The 17,750-nt window shown below is 32.0% G+C and overlaps 3 protein-coding genes across 3 annotated transcripts; 2 read left to right on the forward strand and 1 right to left on the reverse strand.

Moving 5' to 3' along the window:
- The first annotated feature begins 811 nt into the window (after nt 1-811).
- Nucleotides 812-4,428, forward strand: LOC129919862 (general odorant-binding protein 19a). The gene is made up of 5 exons (XM_056000948.1): nt 812-948; nt 3,497-3,575; nt 3,737-3,825; nt 4,066-4,177; nt 4,244-4,428. The coding sequence occupies exons 1-5, from the start codon at nt 877-879 to the stop codon at nt 4,327-4,329; spliced, it is 438 nt and encodes a 145-aa protein (XP_055856923.1). The 5' UTR covers nt 812-876; the 3' UTR covers nt 4,330-4,428.
- Nucleotides 4,429-9,717: 5,289 nt separating this feature from the next.
- Nucleotides 9,718-12,350, forward strand: LOC129919039 (uncharacterized). The gene is made up of 5 exons (XM_055999846.1): nt 9,718-9,832; nt 9,893-9,965; nt 11,687-11,775; nt 11,854-11,981; nt 12,042-12,350. The coding sequence occupies exons 1-5, from the start codon at nt 9,779-9,781 to the stop codon at nt 12,136-12,138; spliced, it is 441 nt and encodes a 146-aa protein (XP_055855821.1). The 5' UTR covers nt 9,718-9,778; the 3' UTR covers nt 12,139-12,350.
- Nucleotides 12,351-15,010: 2,660 nt separating this feature from the next.
- On the reverse strand, nt 15,011-17,429 carry LOC129917962 (ESF1 homolog). Its single transcript, XM_055998226.1, has one exon. The coding sequence runs from the start codon at nt 17,331-17,333 to the stop codon at nt 15,078-15,080; it is 2,256 nt and encodes a 751-aa protein (XP_055854201.1). The 5' UTR covers nt 17,334-17,429; the 3' UTR covers nt 15,011-15,077.
- Nucleotides 17,430-17,750: the final 321 nt, after the last annotated feature.

Consider the following 17,750-nt stretch of genomic DNA (forward strand, 5'->3'; position numbering starts at 1 on the left):
ATTCCGCCTAAATGGTGGAGCTATAAACTGCGAAAGCTAGCAAGTAAAATTTGTGTAAAGACAATTAGATCTAGCTATTCTTTACCTTTCGTCTTATATATAAATTTAGAGATTTATTCTAAATCTACCTACTTAAATCTCGGATTTGGGTTCACCTTCATCTACGCTCAATCCGAGATTTTGAATAAATCTCAAAATTTGTTCTAAATCTACTTAGCTAAATCTCGGATTTAGGGTAGGTGGAAACATAGTATTAATGGTAGGCAGCACCGATAAACTATTAATTAGGTACATATACGAAAATTTGTCGAAGGTTCATCAATTTAATTTACTGGCATCACAAGTAAATTTTTTTTTAGAAAGAGTGTGACTGTTGTTGAAAAAACACGAAACCATCTGAGAACAAATTCTTTTTAATAACCCGAAGTTTATACAAAAAATATTAAATAGTATAGCTGCTTACACATTATGTATGTGTAGATAGAATTTATTAACCAGGCGATTAAGACATAACCCGAATTCTTCTTATAGATTAGCCAATTTGTTTTGTCTAATTGAATAATTTTATATATTTAAGGAAAATCAACACAATGGTGCTAAATGATTGAGCACTTAGTTTTTTTTTTTTTTTTTTGAAAATGTTGAAATGATCACTTTGTTGGTGAAAACAATTGTAAGACCTCACTCTAGCAATACCCACTCAATCAAAGCGTAATAATAGGTTGTGGCTTTTCCCTTTACATCAATTACCTACCGATACATTTTCTTTTCAAATCACATATAAAAGAATCATGCGAGCAAATATGCAACATTTTAAGTTGTTTCTGTAAGCTGAATGTCTTACCGCGTTTTGAATAAAGTGAAAAGTGACCAAAAATGTCGTTTCTTCTAAAACTGATCTTGAAAATTGGTACTTTTGCCTTGCTTGTGGATTATGCGATGGCAGGAGTAAGTACATAGCTAATTTTTAAAAATGTTTTTAAACGGCTAATTCAGTGCAGCAGGTTTCTGAGATCTAAGCAATCTCGGTAACTTAAACAGGACAACATACATAATTCACCATAAACTTGACTTTTAGTTATTAAAAAAAAAATAGTTAAGTGTGAGAATTATTTTTTAATTTTTTGAGAATTTGGGGTCCGATATTTTTGACCTACAAAAGTGACTGTTATTTCGCAGATGAAAGTGATTTCACGATCGTGCGGTATTAAAAAAAAAAAAAACTATTTAGGGACCTTTTTTCTTTCTTTATTTAATCTGAAAGTTCTCATTTTTGATAACCTGGCGCAATGCGCATTATATTACCATGTCTTCACTTATACGTTATACCACGAGTGCGATGTACTATCAAGCCAGAGGTTTTGAGTTCCAATCCAAACTCCACCTACCTGGACAATTTTGTTCAGTGTTACTCTGCCTCTTAAGGAATTGACAAAGCCTCCAAAAGTATCACAGCCATGAAAAAGTGCATCTCTACTTATCCGTTCGGAATCGACAGAAAATAGTACCTAGTTCCCTTCCATCCTTGCAAACTAATGGCAAAATAATTCATAAATAACATTCTGAAGCCCTCATAAAAAAAATAAATCGGTGTAAAATTTCATTCCACCCCAAATTCTGTATTTGGGGGCAATAAAAAGAATCTATTAATTTATATACTATACCTTCGTCAGTTTTCGACCGATTTTAAATTTTAAGATCTTTCCAACAATATATGAAACATGTTGTTAGATATTGTTATTTTTCATTGTTATTTTAAAACTATTTTATTTCAAAATCCAACAAGATATTTTTCAGTAATTCAGAAATTTCATGTAAAATTAAGCAAGTTTCTTTATTTAATTTTGATCATTTAAGGCTTGGCCACACCGGAGGGTACGCGGTAGCGGTACGGGTAGCGGCAACGATATTTGTATTACAAAAATTCCACACCCGAACGTTGATGTGTCAGTTTGGAATTTTTTCCATACAAATACCCGTACCGTTACCTGTACCTCTACCGCGTTCCCTCCGGTGTGGCCAAACCTTTAAGGTGATATTTCAAAGTGTTTTTTTCATGTGTTTTCAGCTCGGCTAAAATTTTCGATAATTTGTAGGGGAGCAAAAATTAAGCGTGAGCTGCGTACCAGGCTTAAGAAAATAAAAAGTTTCGCCAACTCCCGACATTTTGTTTTATGATTTGTTTTCTGTATGAGTTAGTGGATAAAAAATACTTTACCCATTTTCGCTTGTGATACTTACTTAATGGCTCGGAAATCTTTGCATTCCATATGTAAAACTTTAACATTGTTCTAAATTCACTTTTTACCGAAAATGAGATAATGATGCAGTTTTACTAATTTGAGGGTTTTTGTCTAAAAAAATTCTTTTCAGCAGATAATATAATTTAATGGGACATAGAACAATAAACATAGGTAAGTAGCCTTCTGAAAATGAAACCCGAGTATTCTTGATTGTTCTTAGTCCCATCATATTTTGTTCAAGTTCACTTTTTATTTAAGGAAGTACTTATATAGGAATTGTTCTATGTCCAATTTTGGGTTTTTAGTTTAAAAAAATATTTAACCATAGTATCCGCCTACTAATGAGGTAAACTTGTATGGTTTATTCAACAGAAAAGAACAGAATTTATAAAAAACATAACTTGAATGGCGAACGAGCATTTCGTCCCTGTAAAATTTGCTTTTTGTGACTTAGAACAATTTTGCTTTATGCCGACGATTTATTGAATGGTCAACAAAGGTGAACTGATTTAATTGTTTAGTCAGCTATAAATTAGTATCAATTATTTTGTTTGCGTCCTAACTGCGGGTCACTGTGGTGTATGTGTAACTATTTGATATTAAAATATCTTATGGGTTAATACAAAAACGTTCTATCCTTGATCACTCAGACCAGTTTAACTTTGTTGTTGATGGATAACATCACCCTAGTATTGGAGCGACCATATACCATAACAAAAAGTTTCATTTAAATATACCAACAAATAATTTTGATCATCTTTTCGGGTCAAATACAACGTTTGTTTTTTTGTGTATAATTAGGTAATGTTGAATTTTTGTATCACAAACTTTGAAGTGAAAAAGTGATATTTTCGATAATTTTCGTTTTTGAAATAACTGTTGGTAACGTAAGAAGGAATAGTTAACTGAAGGTACATATCTTCTAAAGAATCGTTCGGATGAAAAAAAAATCAAAGCATCTTTCTTAAAAGAATAATTGTACCTATGATCTACGAGCTTATGACGCTATCACCTTTCTCTTATGGGCTTTTGCGTATTTAATTCCTATGGCTAACTTTATAAAGTGATAAATGAAAAAAAAACGCATTTTATCCGTTTGTGAAGTCCATTAGAAGGATAAAACTTCTGCACCAATCAAGACTTAATTATATAAAAAAATAACAAATTCATTCATCGCCTCCCATATAAATTTGCCCATTCTCCTTTGAGTTTTTTTTTTGAAAATTATTTATGTTCTTATCATATTTTTCTAGGCTACAGAAGAACAAATGATGTCAGCTGGAAAGTTGATGAGGGATGTCTGCTTACCAAAGTTTTCTAAGGTTTCGGCAGGTAAAAAAAATCTTTTAGGCACTATAAATTGTGTAAATAACTTCAACTTAAGGGAAAAATAAAAAGTTTTCTTTATGATTTTTGGATTATTACGAATTGGAAACCTATTGATTCGAAAATGTGGTATAAAAATACAATAAAAAAATTTTCTTATCTTACAGAAGTGGCTGACAACATTGGAAAAGGAATAATGCCGGATGAAAAAGATGTCAAATGTTACATCAACTGTATTTTAGAAATGATGCAAACGGTAATATGGCCCTTAGCGCATTTGTTTTAAGAAAAAACGCAACTAAGCTGCCAAAAGTTTAACGATTAGTAATAGTACAACGTACATATTTACCAATAAAATGCTGCTATTGTGGCATGATTTTTATTTTGACGTGATGTATAAGTTTCTTATATTGTTAGAAACATCTAGAAACTTTTACCTTCCTAAAAACTTCTTATTCATCTTCTATTGAGCGTTAATTTTTTTTTCTATTCACAGATAAAAAAGGGAAAATTTTTGTATGAGTCATCTCTAAAACAAGTTGATATTTTAATGCCTGATCATTATAAAGAGGAATATTTTAATGGTCTAGCTAAGTGTAAAGATGCTGGTAATTTTTACAAATTTGTCAATTATTATCTATTTGCTTAAACTCTTTTTCCAATTATTATTACAGCAAATGGTATCAAAAATAACTGCGATTCCGCCTACGCCTTGCTGAAATGTTTGCACGCTGCAATACCTAGATTTATGTTTCCTTAATGGGAAAAGAAATTATTATTTAGTTTACAGAGTGGGAAAGTAAAATAAATTAATTATGTAATTTAAATGGAAATAAACAATTTTAAGCTATTTTTAAAATTATAATAGAACTCCTAACTCATCGATGAAGTAGTTGTCAACTAATTGCATTCGTTGATAGCATAGTTATGAAAGATGTATTTATTTTTTTCTTAATGATACAATCAGATATCGAAGTAAGACACGCCATGCAATTATAGGTAATGAAATGTTTAATAAATTAAAGGGAGTGAAAAAATGCAATGCATGTAAGTATCAATTGATCGTTGATAGTTCATTAAATGGATGAGAGTCGATGTAAAATAATCTTTGCTTCAAAGGTGGTTTAAAATATGTAGAAGAAAACGCCTAACTTACCTTAGAAGCTGCTTACAATACAAAGAGGATCACGATATCAACAGGAAATTCCTATTTAAAAGAGGCTTTTATTGTTTAAATGTCTTTCCAATCCAAAAAATTATCGGTTGGTAAGAATGCTTTTTCATATCTGGTCATTGGACTGATATTAATTGGTCTAATAAACAAAACGTCAGACTACATTGAAGTTATATCTGTTCATCGTGCCCTTTGCCCCGCATTGTATTGGATGTTGGGTCTCTGTTCTTTGGTAAAAGTTCGTGTCACACAAAATATTCCGAAAAAGTGGTTTTTATAAGTTCGTCCGTGCGTCGCACAGTGTGTCGAGCCCATACAAAAGTTTATCATAAATACTTGCAGCTAAGTTTTTGGAGTTTTAATATCTTTTTTTGTGTTTTTATGGCAGGAATAGAAAAAAAATTACAAGTTAACAAATTAAACAACCTATTACTTTTTTTTTTAGTATAATTTATGAAATTATCATTTATTGAAGAAGCCACTTGTGAGCAAAATTAATTTTTTTTTTATATATAAACAAAAATATACTTTTCGTAAGGTTTTTGGTGTGCTGATCTCGAATCCGAACTCAGAAAAATTCTATCATATCACGTTTTTGAAATATTCCCGTTAGAAAATCTGAAATGTCGTTTTTTAACAGTTTTTGGGGTTATGTTCTTGAACGTGGTGATTTATTTTAAATAAATTTGTGACAGTTTCTAAAAGAACTAAATGTTTTCTTTTAAAGCCCGTTTAAATCTTTTCAATATCTTTTTTCTACTTTGAGAAATCTTAAGTTGAAGTCAACTTGTTTTGTTTATCTTCTTTATACAAAAAAAATCGTATGTTTATTTGCGTTTCATAGCAAATCTCGAATAGTTTTTTGTCAATCGCTTTCAAATTTTGAAATAACGTTTTATTAGCATTTTCGTAAATACTTATATCGGCGAGGTTGGTAAATACGCTATAATACACAGTAGAGCGTGGCCGGGTCAAGTAATTATATTAAAAATCTAGTATGCAGAAAAATATAATTTTTTTCTTGTTGAAAACAATATTTAAAATATTTTTAATTACATAAACAGCTTTTTGTTACTTGTGTATGGCTAAAAATTATTAAAAATATCGATTTTTTCATTTTTGTGATCCCCTTGAAGATGTTTCTCAAAAAATGAATTATTTTGAGTACTTGACTCGTAGCACATAAATGTGAATATCTCTGGTAATCGCAAACAGAAGCAGACCAAACTTTGCCAATATTAAGCATAAGCCTATGGCAAAATAATATAAAAAAATTATCGATATGATTTAATAAGTATTTTTTTAAATTAAGTTTAAAAATTAAATTTTTTTTTTTTTGGCCATTTATCAAAGAAATTTTAATAACTCATATATAATTTTATAAATTTAATTTTTTTTTGTTATACGTTTTACAACAACACTCAAATAAACAAAATAACATTAACAAAATTTTTCAAACAATTACCAAACGTGAAATATATACTCTCAAAGATTCCCATAAATTCCTCAAAATATTTTCAATTTCCGAGGTACTCATGTTTCGGAGCTTATTTTGAATACATAACCTGGGTTATTTTGTAAGATAAATATGTTTTCATATGAGTTGACACTTCTAAATTATATTTTAATAGCAAAAATATTAATTTTTAACAAAAAAAAAAGTGATTTATCATAAGGGGACGACACACTGTGCGTCGGTAAGTCTGTGCGTCCATTTCCATAGCCTTACAGCCTGTTTTCACTAGAGCCAAAATAGCCCTATCGAGGTATACGTTCGGAAAATTTTTTTCCGATTTGTTCGAAATCCGAGAATTTTCTATCGAGGTATCCGTTCCGATTGACATATCAGAGAATCTTCCGATGAAACATGGCGCCCATCAACGCATTGCGATGAAGTCTTTTCAGCAAAGACTTTTTGACAGTTGTGCTTTGAATTGGAACAAAATAGTTGCGGAATATTTTCAGAAAAGTTGAATTTCACAGAAAAAAATAAAAAAAAAATGTAGATATAATTTTTATTTTTCAGTGTAGATTAATAAAAACAGAGACAAAGCCTCAGCAAGAGAAGTTGGTTGAAATTAAGAAGACTTGAGCATCACAAGGATATTTATTTATTGAATAAATCACGCTGACACATGTGTCAAATGAATGCGATTGAATACTTTATTTTTTTTTTGTTCAGAAGTGGATACCTTGAAAAAAATGTCCGATGGACGGGCTATCGGAACTTTCTCCGAACGGATACCTCGATAGGGCTGTATATCGCAAATGATCTCATTTTGAATGTCAAATGGTATAGGGAATTATTTCATTTGACATTCAAAATAAGATAATTAACGAAATTGGGCAGGTTCAGAAACGTTAGGGACTAAATATTTAGGTAATTTCTCGGTCTCTGATTGGTCAGCTGTCAAAAAAAATCCTTCCAATTTAGGTAATTTTACTGGAAAGTTAGGCAAGAAAATTTTCCCTAAAAATTTAGGAAATTTTTTTTTGTCAACATGACAGCAGATTGTTTTTAATTAAGGAATTAATTTAGAAAAATTAAATTTAATTGTGTGAAAAACAACTAAAAAGTGCATTATCGGTTATTATTAATTTTATTTATTCATTACAGTTAAGTGAAATTTGGTGTCTTACCCATGCGACCGGTAAAATTCTTAAATAAATTTCGAAATTTGACAATAGCATCACATCCAAACTAATTTAGTCAATTTACTCAAATTTCCGTTCAGAAAATTACGTTGCCTAAATATCTAGTCCCTAATATTTCCTGAACGTGCCCATTGTCTCATTTAAGCAATAGTTTTTCTCAAAAAAGTCAAACAACATATTAAATGGAATTTTCATTAAAAATTGCAAAATCGAATGCAACCATACAACCACCCTGAAAATTTAAAATCCTTTTTATGAAGAAATTAATATATCTTCAATCCAACTTATTGTATGTATGAGATACAAAATGACATGGTACTCGTACAGTTCTATTTTATAATGATGCAAAATGGAAAACAAATCAAAGTTAATCATGAAACTTATTACTTTTTAACACAACACGGAAGTGATCATTTATTGACCAATATAATTAGATATCTTATCGATCTTGTTAAATTTTGATAAAGTAAAAAGAGCATCCACTAAATGTGACATTCAAACTGAGTAAATGCACTTTTCCGAACAAACTTATCAGATTCAACATCAAAACCAGAGTTAGGGGCTTGTTAATTGCATCTGCATGTGACAATAACATGTTTTCATTTTCATCCAAACAAAAATATGACAGAAATTCTAGTTGGTAATTAATTGTTACTGGGGAAATGACGGTTACGGTATGAATTATTATTATGTTTTTATTTAATCTTTTAGGTTTAGATTCATGAAATTGATAATTTCATGAACTAATTTTAAAATGAAGTGAGTATAAATAGAAAGTGGTTCACTGTCAAATGATTAGTTGACAAACAAGACTTTTTGACAGTTGTGCTTTGAATTGGAACAAAATAGTTGCGGAATATTTTCAGAAAAGTTGAATTTCACAGAAAAAAATAAAAAAAAAATGTAGATATAATTTTTATTTTTCAGTGTAGATTAATAAAAACAGAGACAAAGCCTCAGCAAGAGAAGTTGGTTGAAATTAAGAAGACTTGAGCATCACAAGGATATTTATTTATTGAATAAATCACGCTGACACATGTGTCAAATGAATGCGATTGAATACTTTATTTTTTTTTTGTTCAGAAGTGGATACCTTGAAAAAAATGTCCGATGGACGGGCTATCGGAACTTTCTCCGAACGGATACCTCGATAGGGCTGTATATCGCAAATGATCTCATTTTGAATGTCAAATGGTATAGGGAATTATTTCATTTGACATTCAAAATAAGATAATTAACGAAATTGGGCAGGTTCAGAAACGTTAGGGACTAAATATTTAGGTAATTTCTCGGTCTCTGATTGGTCAGCTGTCAAAAAAAATCCTTCCAATTTAGGTAATTTTACTGGAAAGTTAGGCAAGAAAATTTTCCCTAAAAATTTAGGAAATTTTTTTTTGTCAACATGACAGCAGATTGTTTTTAATTAAGGAATTAATTTAGAAAAATTAAATTTAATTGTGTGAAAAACAACTAAAAAGTGCATTATCGGTTATTATTAATTTTATTTATTCATTACAGTTAAGTGAAATTTGGTGTCTTACCCATGCGACCGGTAAAATTCTTAAATAAATTTCGAAATTTGACAATAGCATCACATCCAAACTAATTTAGTCAATTTACTCAAATTTCCGTTCAGAAAATTACGTTGCCTAAATATCTAGTCCCTAATATTTCCTGAACGTGCCCATTGTCTCATTTAAGCAATAGTTTTTCTCAAAAAAGTCAAACAACATATTAAATGGAATTTTCATTAAAAATTGCAAAATCGAATGCAACCATACAACCACCCTGAAAATTTAAAATCCTTTTTATGAAGAAATTAATATATCTTCAATCCAACTTATTGTATGTATGAGATACAAAATGACATGGTACTCGTACAGTTCTATTTTATAATGATGCAAAATGGAAAACAAATCAAAGTTAATCATGAAACTTATTACTTTTTAACACAACACGGAAGTGATCATTTATTGACCAATATAATTAGATATCTTATCGATCTTGTTAAATTTTGATAAAGTAAAAAGAGCATCCACTAAATGTGACATTCAAACTGAGTAAATGCACTTTTCCGAACAAACTTATCAGATTCAACATCAAAACCAGAGTTAGGGGCTTGTTAATTGCATCTGCATGTGACAATAACATGTTTTCATTTTCATCCAAACAAAAATATGACAGAAATTCTAGTTGGTAATTAATTGTTACTGGGGAAATGACGGTTACGGTATGAATTATTATTATGTTTTTATTTAATCTTTTAGGTTTAGATTCATGAAATTGATAATTTCATGAACTAATTTTAAAATGAAGTGAGTATAAATAGAAAGTGGTTCACTGTCAAATGATTAGTTGACAAACAAGTTGGTGTTTAATTATGAAGAATATAGTTTCCTTACTTATTGCTTTAGGTAGCTGGCAATTCATAGAGGTGAGATACATTATTTGGAAATGATAGTCAGTGTGAAATTTAAAATTGAAATGGTTTTAGGCCATGACCGAGTCTGAAGCTATCGGTGCACTGGAGGGTTTTGGTGATAAATGTGAGCCCAAACCGAATGAGGGTAAGTGGCAAAACAATTTTCTATTCACAAACAAAGGAAATTTGCAAGCTTTAAAATTAAATTTTATATAGCTTTTGCAATGCTTGCATAAAAATACCGCACGTTGAGATAATAACCTCACAACTCAAAAATTACAACCTTAGTATGAAATAAGGACAAACTTTTCGACAAAGCTTTTGCCGAATTTTTTTAAATTTAGTAATCTTGTTAATAGTGCCCACAAAAATATTTTATTTTCATTATAACATGTGATATACCGGGTTTCCCAATCCGATAAGCGCTTAAAATTAAGTTCTCGAATCATGTCGGTACCTTTTTTTGAAATCCCAACCAAATCCCAATAAGATGCTCCAGTAGGGAGCACGTACTTTATGGAAAAAGTTGCTTAAAAATTTGGGTATTTTAAAAATTCATAAGAGATAGTTTTAAATTAATTTCATAAGGTACTTAAAAAATAATTACAAAATGGTTTTAAAACTACAAAAGCATATTTTTAAACGAAGTATATTCATGTTGTTGTGCACCGTAAACCGTACACTGGTTTACTATTTTAAACATTTTCTCTGTTATTACAATTTTCAAAAAGACGTCATATGTTTTCAAATTGAGCTTGGGACACCCTGTATATAAATCTTTTTCATAATGACATTACAAACTCCCAATTTGAGTGAAGTAAATCCAAATTTGTTTTATGTGGTGATACAAGAAAAAAAACACTCATACGCCAGAGTGACCCTGTATTCTGTTTTGCTCTACTCTGTATACCGAAAAGGAGAATCCAATGCCTTTTTTACTTCATTTATACCCACATACTTTGGCTATTTGCCAAATATTTTTGGCAACCCAACAACCAAAATCGCAGAATTAAGCGCGATGAGGTTTTTTTAAAAACCGAAACGCGTCGCAAAATAAATAAAATGTTGTGAAAAATTAAATTTTTTAAATTAAGGGCCAATTTTTCAATAGTCAGTTAAACAGTCAGTTAGTACTTATTCCTAAGGATAGAGAAAAAATAAGAAAAAAGAATAAAACTATCTGCTTCTTTCAGAGACGAATAAAAATTATTCTAAGGAATAATCTCAATAAAAATATTGTGTCAGTTGTCAAAGCTGTTTTGAAAGAATTTTGAAAAAAATACAGTGGAACACAAGAAAACAAAAACAATCATGAATAAAAATGACGTTTAATTTTAAATATTTTTGAGTTTGACAATTTTGTTTTGTTATTCTGTAGAATAAATTATTCTTGATTGAAAAATTCAATGTTTTTATCTGATTGTTTATGAGCCTAATAAGTTTATTCGTCGAACAGTTAACTGACTGTTTATTAGAAGATTGAAAAATTGGCTCTAAATAAAATTAAAATATACAAACAATTAAAAATGTTTAATATATTTTTATTTATATTTACATATATACGTTCATACACACAACATGGATACTACACCACAAAGAAATCTCAAACTGAGTTTTGGACGAACCTAATGTTGTTCCTTTCCTTTATTTGTTATTTTGTTACGAAAAAAATGATTAGTGGCCCATAATTGACCCCTTTGGTCGTAATAAAATACTGTATCTATAACTTTTTTTTTCTAGAAATCAATCGCATACTATTATTTAAGTTCAAAATAAATAAAAAGTTGGTCAAGTTCTCTTAATGACATAGAAAATATTAGGTTTTTATTACAATGCATTAAATGATTTAATTAATTTTTTTTGAAGATGATTACAAAAATATTGTAAGAAACACGGAGGATGTTCCACAGTCCACCAAATGCTTCCGTCTCTGTTTAATGGAGCAAATGGATTTGGTAAAGTTTTCCAGCCTTTACAATTTGTATTCACAACTAGCAATTCTATTTTTCTTTCTCAAATTAAATGTTTATCAGATAGTAGATAATTGTAAACTAGATGGTGAAAAACTTACAGACCTTCTAACTATGGCTTTCGATGGAAAAGAAGAAGAAACTGCTGAGATAGCGAATCATTGTAATCTTAAAGTAGGATGCACGGATAAGTAAGTGAATAAACAACTTTTTCAAAACAAATTATTTAACGGAGCCTATTTGAGTTTTAGGTGTGACGCTGCCCATGCTCATTCAATGTGTATTTTGAATCAAATGAAGATAAAAAAATGGCCATTACCTGAGTTGGAGGAAGACAGTAAACAATAAGACGCTATCGATAAAAGAAAGATGGATAAGGAAAATCAACGACATGCATAGCTATTTTCACTGGCCTACTCTTCTGACGACAATTAATTACTGTTTTATTAATTATGTATAATGTTATTTTTTTAAAGCGACCTAAGTGCAAAATAAAAGAATCATCAAGTTCCTCAAAGTGGAAAGAACATTTTTTATTAAAGTTGTAACCTGGGTGACCAGATCATTTTCTCAGTGAGTAGAGGAAGAGCGCACTATAAGAATTTTAAACAGAAGCAAAAAAAGTATTACACGATTATTTTACGTGATAGCGTTATAAGAGAACAGGGGTCGTATAACGAAATACGATAACGATTACGATCATATGTTAACGTTTTGACTATTACTGTCTCTATTTTATCAGTAGAAAAAGAAAGAAACATATAGCGTCAGCAAGTTAAATTGTCGTTTAGGATAGGTCAGAAATCAAAAAAACTATTCTTTTACAACTTTTTATGCGACAAGACAAATATTTTTTTTATCAAAATCGTAAGAGCTTTTGTGAGATAAACAAGCTATTCCATTTGGTCGTATGGCAGGTACCGTTAATTGTGGTGTTAAAAAAATTGTATTTCCCCTCTAGATTCCTACCAAAACACAGTGCCGGATTAACCATGTCATGGGCCCCAAGGCACAGTAATTTGGGCCCTTTTCCGATGGTTTTTCAATATCATAAGCTCTTTTTAAGTTAAGTTAGGAATTTGTGTAGGTAACTTACTAAAGACTAATCGGCTATAATCTGTGTCCTATCAAGTCATTTTATAAACGTAAACTAAAAGTTTTGTAATAACTATAATAAATATTGCAGCGATATTTCAACATTAAAGCAACTTGATGCTTCACAGATAACTTCGATTAACGATAAGTTATTAGAAAATATTAATATGCCGACTTTTCACGAGTCGGTTTTAGCCACATGATACATATGTCTCACGGCTAAAGTCGACTAGGACTCTAGTATGGGGATTATCACTTTAGTCGCGTGCGGCTTACTTTCACACGACTTGACTGACGCCGAAAAGCTTCGCCGCACAGCGAAAATCGACTCGTGATAAGTCGGCATTACGGTTTCATTATAAAACTGGAGCGAGAAATCATACCAAAAAGTTTTAATTTTGATTCAATTATTATAGCCCAGGCAAATTAGTCAAAATATGGGCATGAAATCAGATTTTTTCACGTTACTATATTTTTTTCATGCGAAACACAGGTTGTCCTTATCATAAAAGTTAATTTGTTTGGATGATAGGAGGTCGGGAGCAGCCGCCATCTTGGAAAAGAGATTGGTATCGTTTTTATTGAATAGCTACATTGTTGTTCAAATAAACAAAAAATGACAAAGGTAAGATTTATTAACAATAAAGTTATCTAAAAAATGATATACAAACCAATTCCGTGATTTGATTAAATCTAATATCAATTTGAGTAACTTCTCTGCGTGCACAATCTCACATTTTCTGACGTATCTGATTGCAACATGAAGATCTTGAATGGCACCATCTCGTTACTAAACTGTGGTTCGATGCCGTTGGAATTATATTCGAATACACAAGTAATATTAATATTTTTTTTTTTTAAGAAGAGATTTACAGTTTAAATATTAAGGTTGGAGCACATGGGAAGAAGTATTTTTTTTTAATTTGTTATATAAATATGATGAATTTTGATTTTGTAAAAAGAACTTTTTTATTAAAACGTGATATATTTTGAGCTGACTGTATTCCCATTTTCTGGGTTGATTTTTCCGTTTTCCCTAATCAAAAATCCCGAAAAAAACGGGAAAAAATCCCTCAATCTGGCATCGCTGGGTTGGGCTCTTCAGGATGGGATGGAGTCATAATTCATTATAAACACATGCATACATATATACAATAGCCCTGTTATATTGAAGGTGGTAGTTTACTCGTGAGTAGAAATCTAGTTCAACAACTACACATTCCTATCTCCGCGAGTAGAAGATTGTGTTATTTATAGTAGGTACTAGATCTACTCATGACTAACCACCTCCAATGGAACGGGGCTAATGTTTTTATGATTTGCAAAAGTTTTTTTATTCTTCTTTTTTTTTGTTGTTCTTTTTTCTTATTTTTTTCAAATACAATGTAATGCTGTTTTTTATTGAAGATACTTTTCCAAGAAATTTTGTTTGTTCGTTGTCAGGGTGAGGGGCCCCTAGCTGAAGTGGGGCCCCTAGGCAGCTGCCTAGTTTGCCTTGAGGCTAATCCGGCACTGCCAAAACATATTCCAACCAAGCTTGGACTAAATCCCTTCAATGGTAGTAGATGTAGCTCGATAGAGACACAACCACACGCACACAGACAGACAGAATTGCCAGAGCTACTTTCTTCGCATTCTTTATTATCGTTATGTCTTGTCTGATCTCGAATTTGAGTAAAAATAAAGCTAGAAGGTCAAACATCTTAAGAGTACAAGAAAATTTAAAAAAAACTGTAGAATTATGGATACTGAACCTTGTGACTTACACATAAACAAAAAATACCAAGACTGGAAACTCGGCAGTCAACTGACGTTTGCCTACAAGCTGCGAGGAGTGGTGAATGTCGTGAAAATATCGTTGTGTTCGTGTCCGATGAGTGGTGAATGTCGTGAATCTATAAATGTGTGCGTGTTAACGTCATTTACCAACGTGGTAGCTTTCACATCTATTCACAGACAACACTGTACACAACAGGGTTTTGGGGGGAAAGACGTACGAAAGTTTCCAGTCTTGGTATTTTTTGTTTATGGACTTACACTCTCCAATGCCCAATATTTGTTGTAATGGCTACGAATTTTGGGGAAAACAATACTTTCAAATTGAAAATTAAAAAAAAATGCTCAATTCAGTTCAAAATTACGAGTAAAATAAATGTATTTGATAACAAATAAGAAATAACACCTTACATTTTTTATTTTCTACCATTACTTTGCTGCTGCAACTTTCTTTTCAAACTCTTCACCAGCATACTGTTTTCAATCAACTTCTTTGGCCGCTTTGACTCCGTTTCATCCTCCACAACTGGGTTCTTCTTGTTGTCTCCATGTCCATGCCTTCTCTTCAGTTTTTCATGAATAATTTGTTCCATACCCTTGGTCTTCTTAAAGTGTGAATCTGTAGGGTCGATATTGAAGTGATGCGAAGAGAATATAGCCTTGAAACGATCATCTTCCACATTGACTTCAAAATTATCATCAACTTCCTTCTTGGCCGAGTTAATTTCTCCTTTCGATTTTTTCAGTTGCTTCTTCCTTTTTTTCTTCGATTTAGTTTCGTTTTCGGTTTTGATTATTTTTTCCAAACTAAAGTGTTGTTTGTCATCTTCTTCATCATCATCCATTAGCAGTTGTAATTCCTTTGCTTTTTGTTCTTCTTCTTCATTATCAGATTCGGTTTTCTTGGTTTTTTTCTTATTTTTATCTTTCTTCTTTGATTTAGGTGCTTCAAAGTCTCCATTCGCAAATTCTTCAGCAAAATAAGGATCATTCATATCAATACCATCTGGATAGTCATCCGATTGATCGCTATCAATTGCACCATCATCGTCATCGCTTCCGTTGGCTTGCTTCTTTTTCTTCTTTCGCTCCTCCTTGCGTCTCTTGTTCTTTTCGCTGCGCTTTTGAAGGACCTTTTCAATAGGCGTTAAAGCCGGTTTGGCTTTTTCTTCTGGTTTTTCTGTAGACTTCTCTTCGGCTGCCACATCCCAAGAGTATTCCATTTCGAATTTATTTTTCTTAGCTTTTTCTTCCTTTTCAGTGATTTCTTGAAGAAGAGCTTTATACTTCGAAATTGGGTCTTCTTTCTTTTTCTTTTTTCCTTCGGCTGGTGGAGGTTTAGTTTCATTTGATGATTTTTCTTCCACCTCATCAGCTTGCTCTTTTGTCTTCTTTTCATTCTTATCTCTGGCATTGTTGTCTTCCTTTTCCTCGTCATCTTCCCCTTCATCTTCTTCTTCACTGCTGTAAGCTACAAATTTCCTCAAGTCAGCATCGCTAACCTCATTCATTTTACCCGATAGTAGTTTATCTCCGACTTCCCGTCTTTCTAAACTTGTCTCGTCCCAAGTCAAGTCTACCGTTGCTTGTTGCAAGGCAGTTGTGGTAAAGTTCCGAGGTTTATATTGGCCTACTTCTGGAAGAGTTGTGCAAACATCGCGGGGCTCATCATCATCGAAAGAGGTATCATCAGGAATAAAGCGAAGGTCAATCTTCGTGGCTGAGCTTTCATACTCGATGCCATCGCACTCTTGATAGATCTTATCAGCAGTTTCGACACTATCACAAACAATGACAGCGTAATAGTACTTAAGTCGATTCAATTGGTATTGTCGCAACTTCTCCATGTGATAGTCATCGCCTTCTTCTGCATCACTGTCTTGCTCTTTGACCAGTTCCTCATCAGAATCCGAGTTTTCTTCCTCGTTGTTTTTCTTTACCAGCTCGGGAGGTCCATACTTTTCCTCTTCAGCCATTCGTTGTTTGCCAAACTCAGACGGATAAATCGACACACTGAGGATGCTTCCACCTGGAGGTAAGAATGAACTACATACCACCATTATGTCAGAAGCTCGAATTCTGTCCCAATCCATGTTGCAAACTGCTAGTCGTTTGCTCGATTCTTCGGTGGTTTCGGCATCTCTATCCAGCTCACCCCAAACATGCTCGATGAAGAGTTCTTCATCGTCGTCCTCTGAGGATTCATCGTCAGAGGAACTGTCGGATATGAGACGACCTTCTCCTCGTGCATAGTCGACACTTGGATCTAACAAGCGCTCTTTTAAAGTAGCTGGTACCTCCTCTCCATCACTTTGTAAGACATCGTTTTCGTCAACTTCTGGTTCGTCGTCGTCTTTTACAATTTGTTTCTCTTCTTTTTGCTTTTCCTTTGCTTCTTCTTCCCCGTCGTCTGAGGAACCGATGTCGTAGTATTTCTTCAAGTCCTCTGACGATGTTTTATTAATTTTTCTACCGTATTTATCTACTGTATACTTAACTTTAAACTTTTTATCATTGAACATGGATTCGAAACGTTTGTCGATCTTGACTTTACGTTCGGATTTTGGAAGGTTCTTGAAGCGTGGATCACTAACTAGATGGGAAAATCTAGGATCCGACCAGATTTCGTTTTTTTCTTCCTGTTCGGAAGGGTTTTCTTTAGGTTTAACCATTTTTTAGTAGTTTTTTTAAACAAAAATAAAAAAGAAATAATTTTTGGCTACAATTTGTTTTTTTCAGAGTTTGTTATGTGACAGTTGTGCAGATGACACACGTGCAGAAAATTGAAAAGTAGTAGAGATTTAATTGGTGAACTACTACATTATATATTAGCTGTGTTCAATTTTGGTGAAAGTATCCATAAGAAAATGAAAACGATAAACTAGTTCTAGCCCTGTTCCTTTGGGAGGTGGTAAAGTACTACTAGTAGTTTACTAGCAATTTTTAATGGAACGCACTTTCAACAAATTCAATACAAATCGTGCTTACTCGGGAAGAAGAGCATGAGTAGAGTATAGTACTAGCCCTGTTCCATTGGAGGTGGTAGTTTACTCATGAGTAGATCTAGTACTACAATTAACACATAATCT

The sequence above is a fragment of the Episyrphus balteatus genome, chromosome 4 (genome assembly GCF_945859705.1).
Source record: "Episyrphus balteatus chromosome 4, idEpiBalt1.1, whole genome shotgun sequence".
Taxonomy (NCBI): Eukaryota; Metazoa; Arthropoda; class Insecta; order Diptera; family Syrphidae; genus Episyrphus; species Episyrphus balteatus.

What these genes read in the sequence shown, in the direction of transcription:
- LOC129919862 (XM_056000948.1), top strand. Translation starts at nt 877, where the DNA reads ATGTCGTTTCTTCTAAAACTGATCTTGAAAATTGGTACTTTTGCCTTG. An exon ending in GTTTTCTAAGGTTTCGGCAG is followed by an intron (nt 3,576 to 3,736) that starts GTAAAAAAAATC and finishes CTTATCTTACAG; the next exon opens with AAGTGGCTGACAACATTGGA. An exon ending in AGCTAAGTGTAAAGATGCTG is followed by an intron (nt 4,178 to 4,243) that starts GTAATTTTTACA and finishes TTATTATTACAG; the next exon opens with CAAATGGTATCAAAAATAAC.
- LOC129919039 (XM_055999846.1), top strand. Translation starts at nt 9,779, where the DNA reads ATGAAGAATATAGTTTCCTTACTTATTGCTTTAGGTAGCTGGCAATTC. An exon ending in TAATGGAGCAAATGGATTTG is followed by an intron (nt 11,776 to 11,853) that starts GTAAAGTTTTCC and finishes AATGTTTATCAG; the next exon opens with ATAGTAGATAATTGTAAACT. An exon ending in AAAGTAGGATGCACGGATAA is followed by an intron (nt 11,982 to 12,041) that starts GTAAGTGAATAA and finishes TTTGAGTTTTAG; the next exon opens with GTGTGACGCTGCCCATGCTC.
- LOC129917962 (XM_055998226.1), bottom strand. Translation starts at nt 17,333, where the DNA reads ATGGTTAAACCTAAAGAAAACCCTTCCGAACAGGAAGAAAAAAACGAA.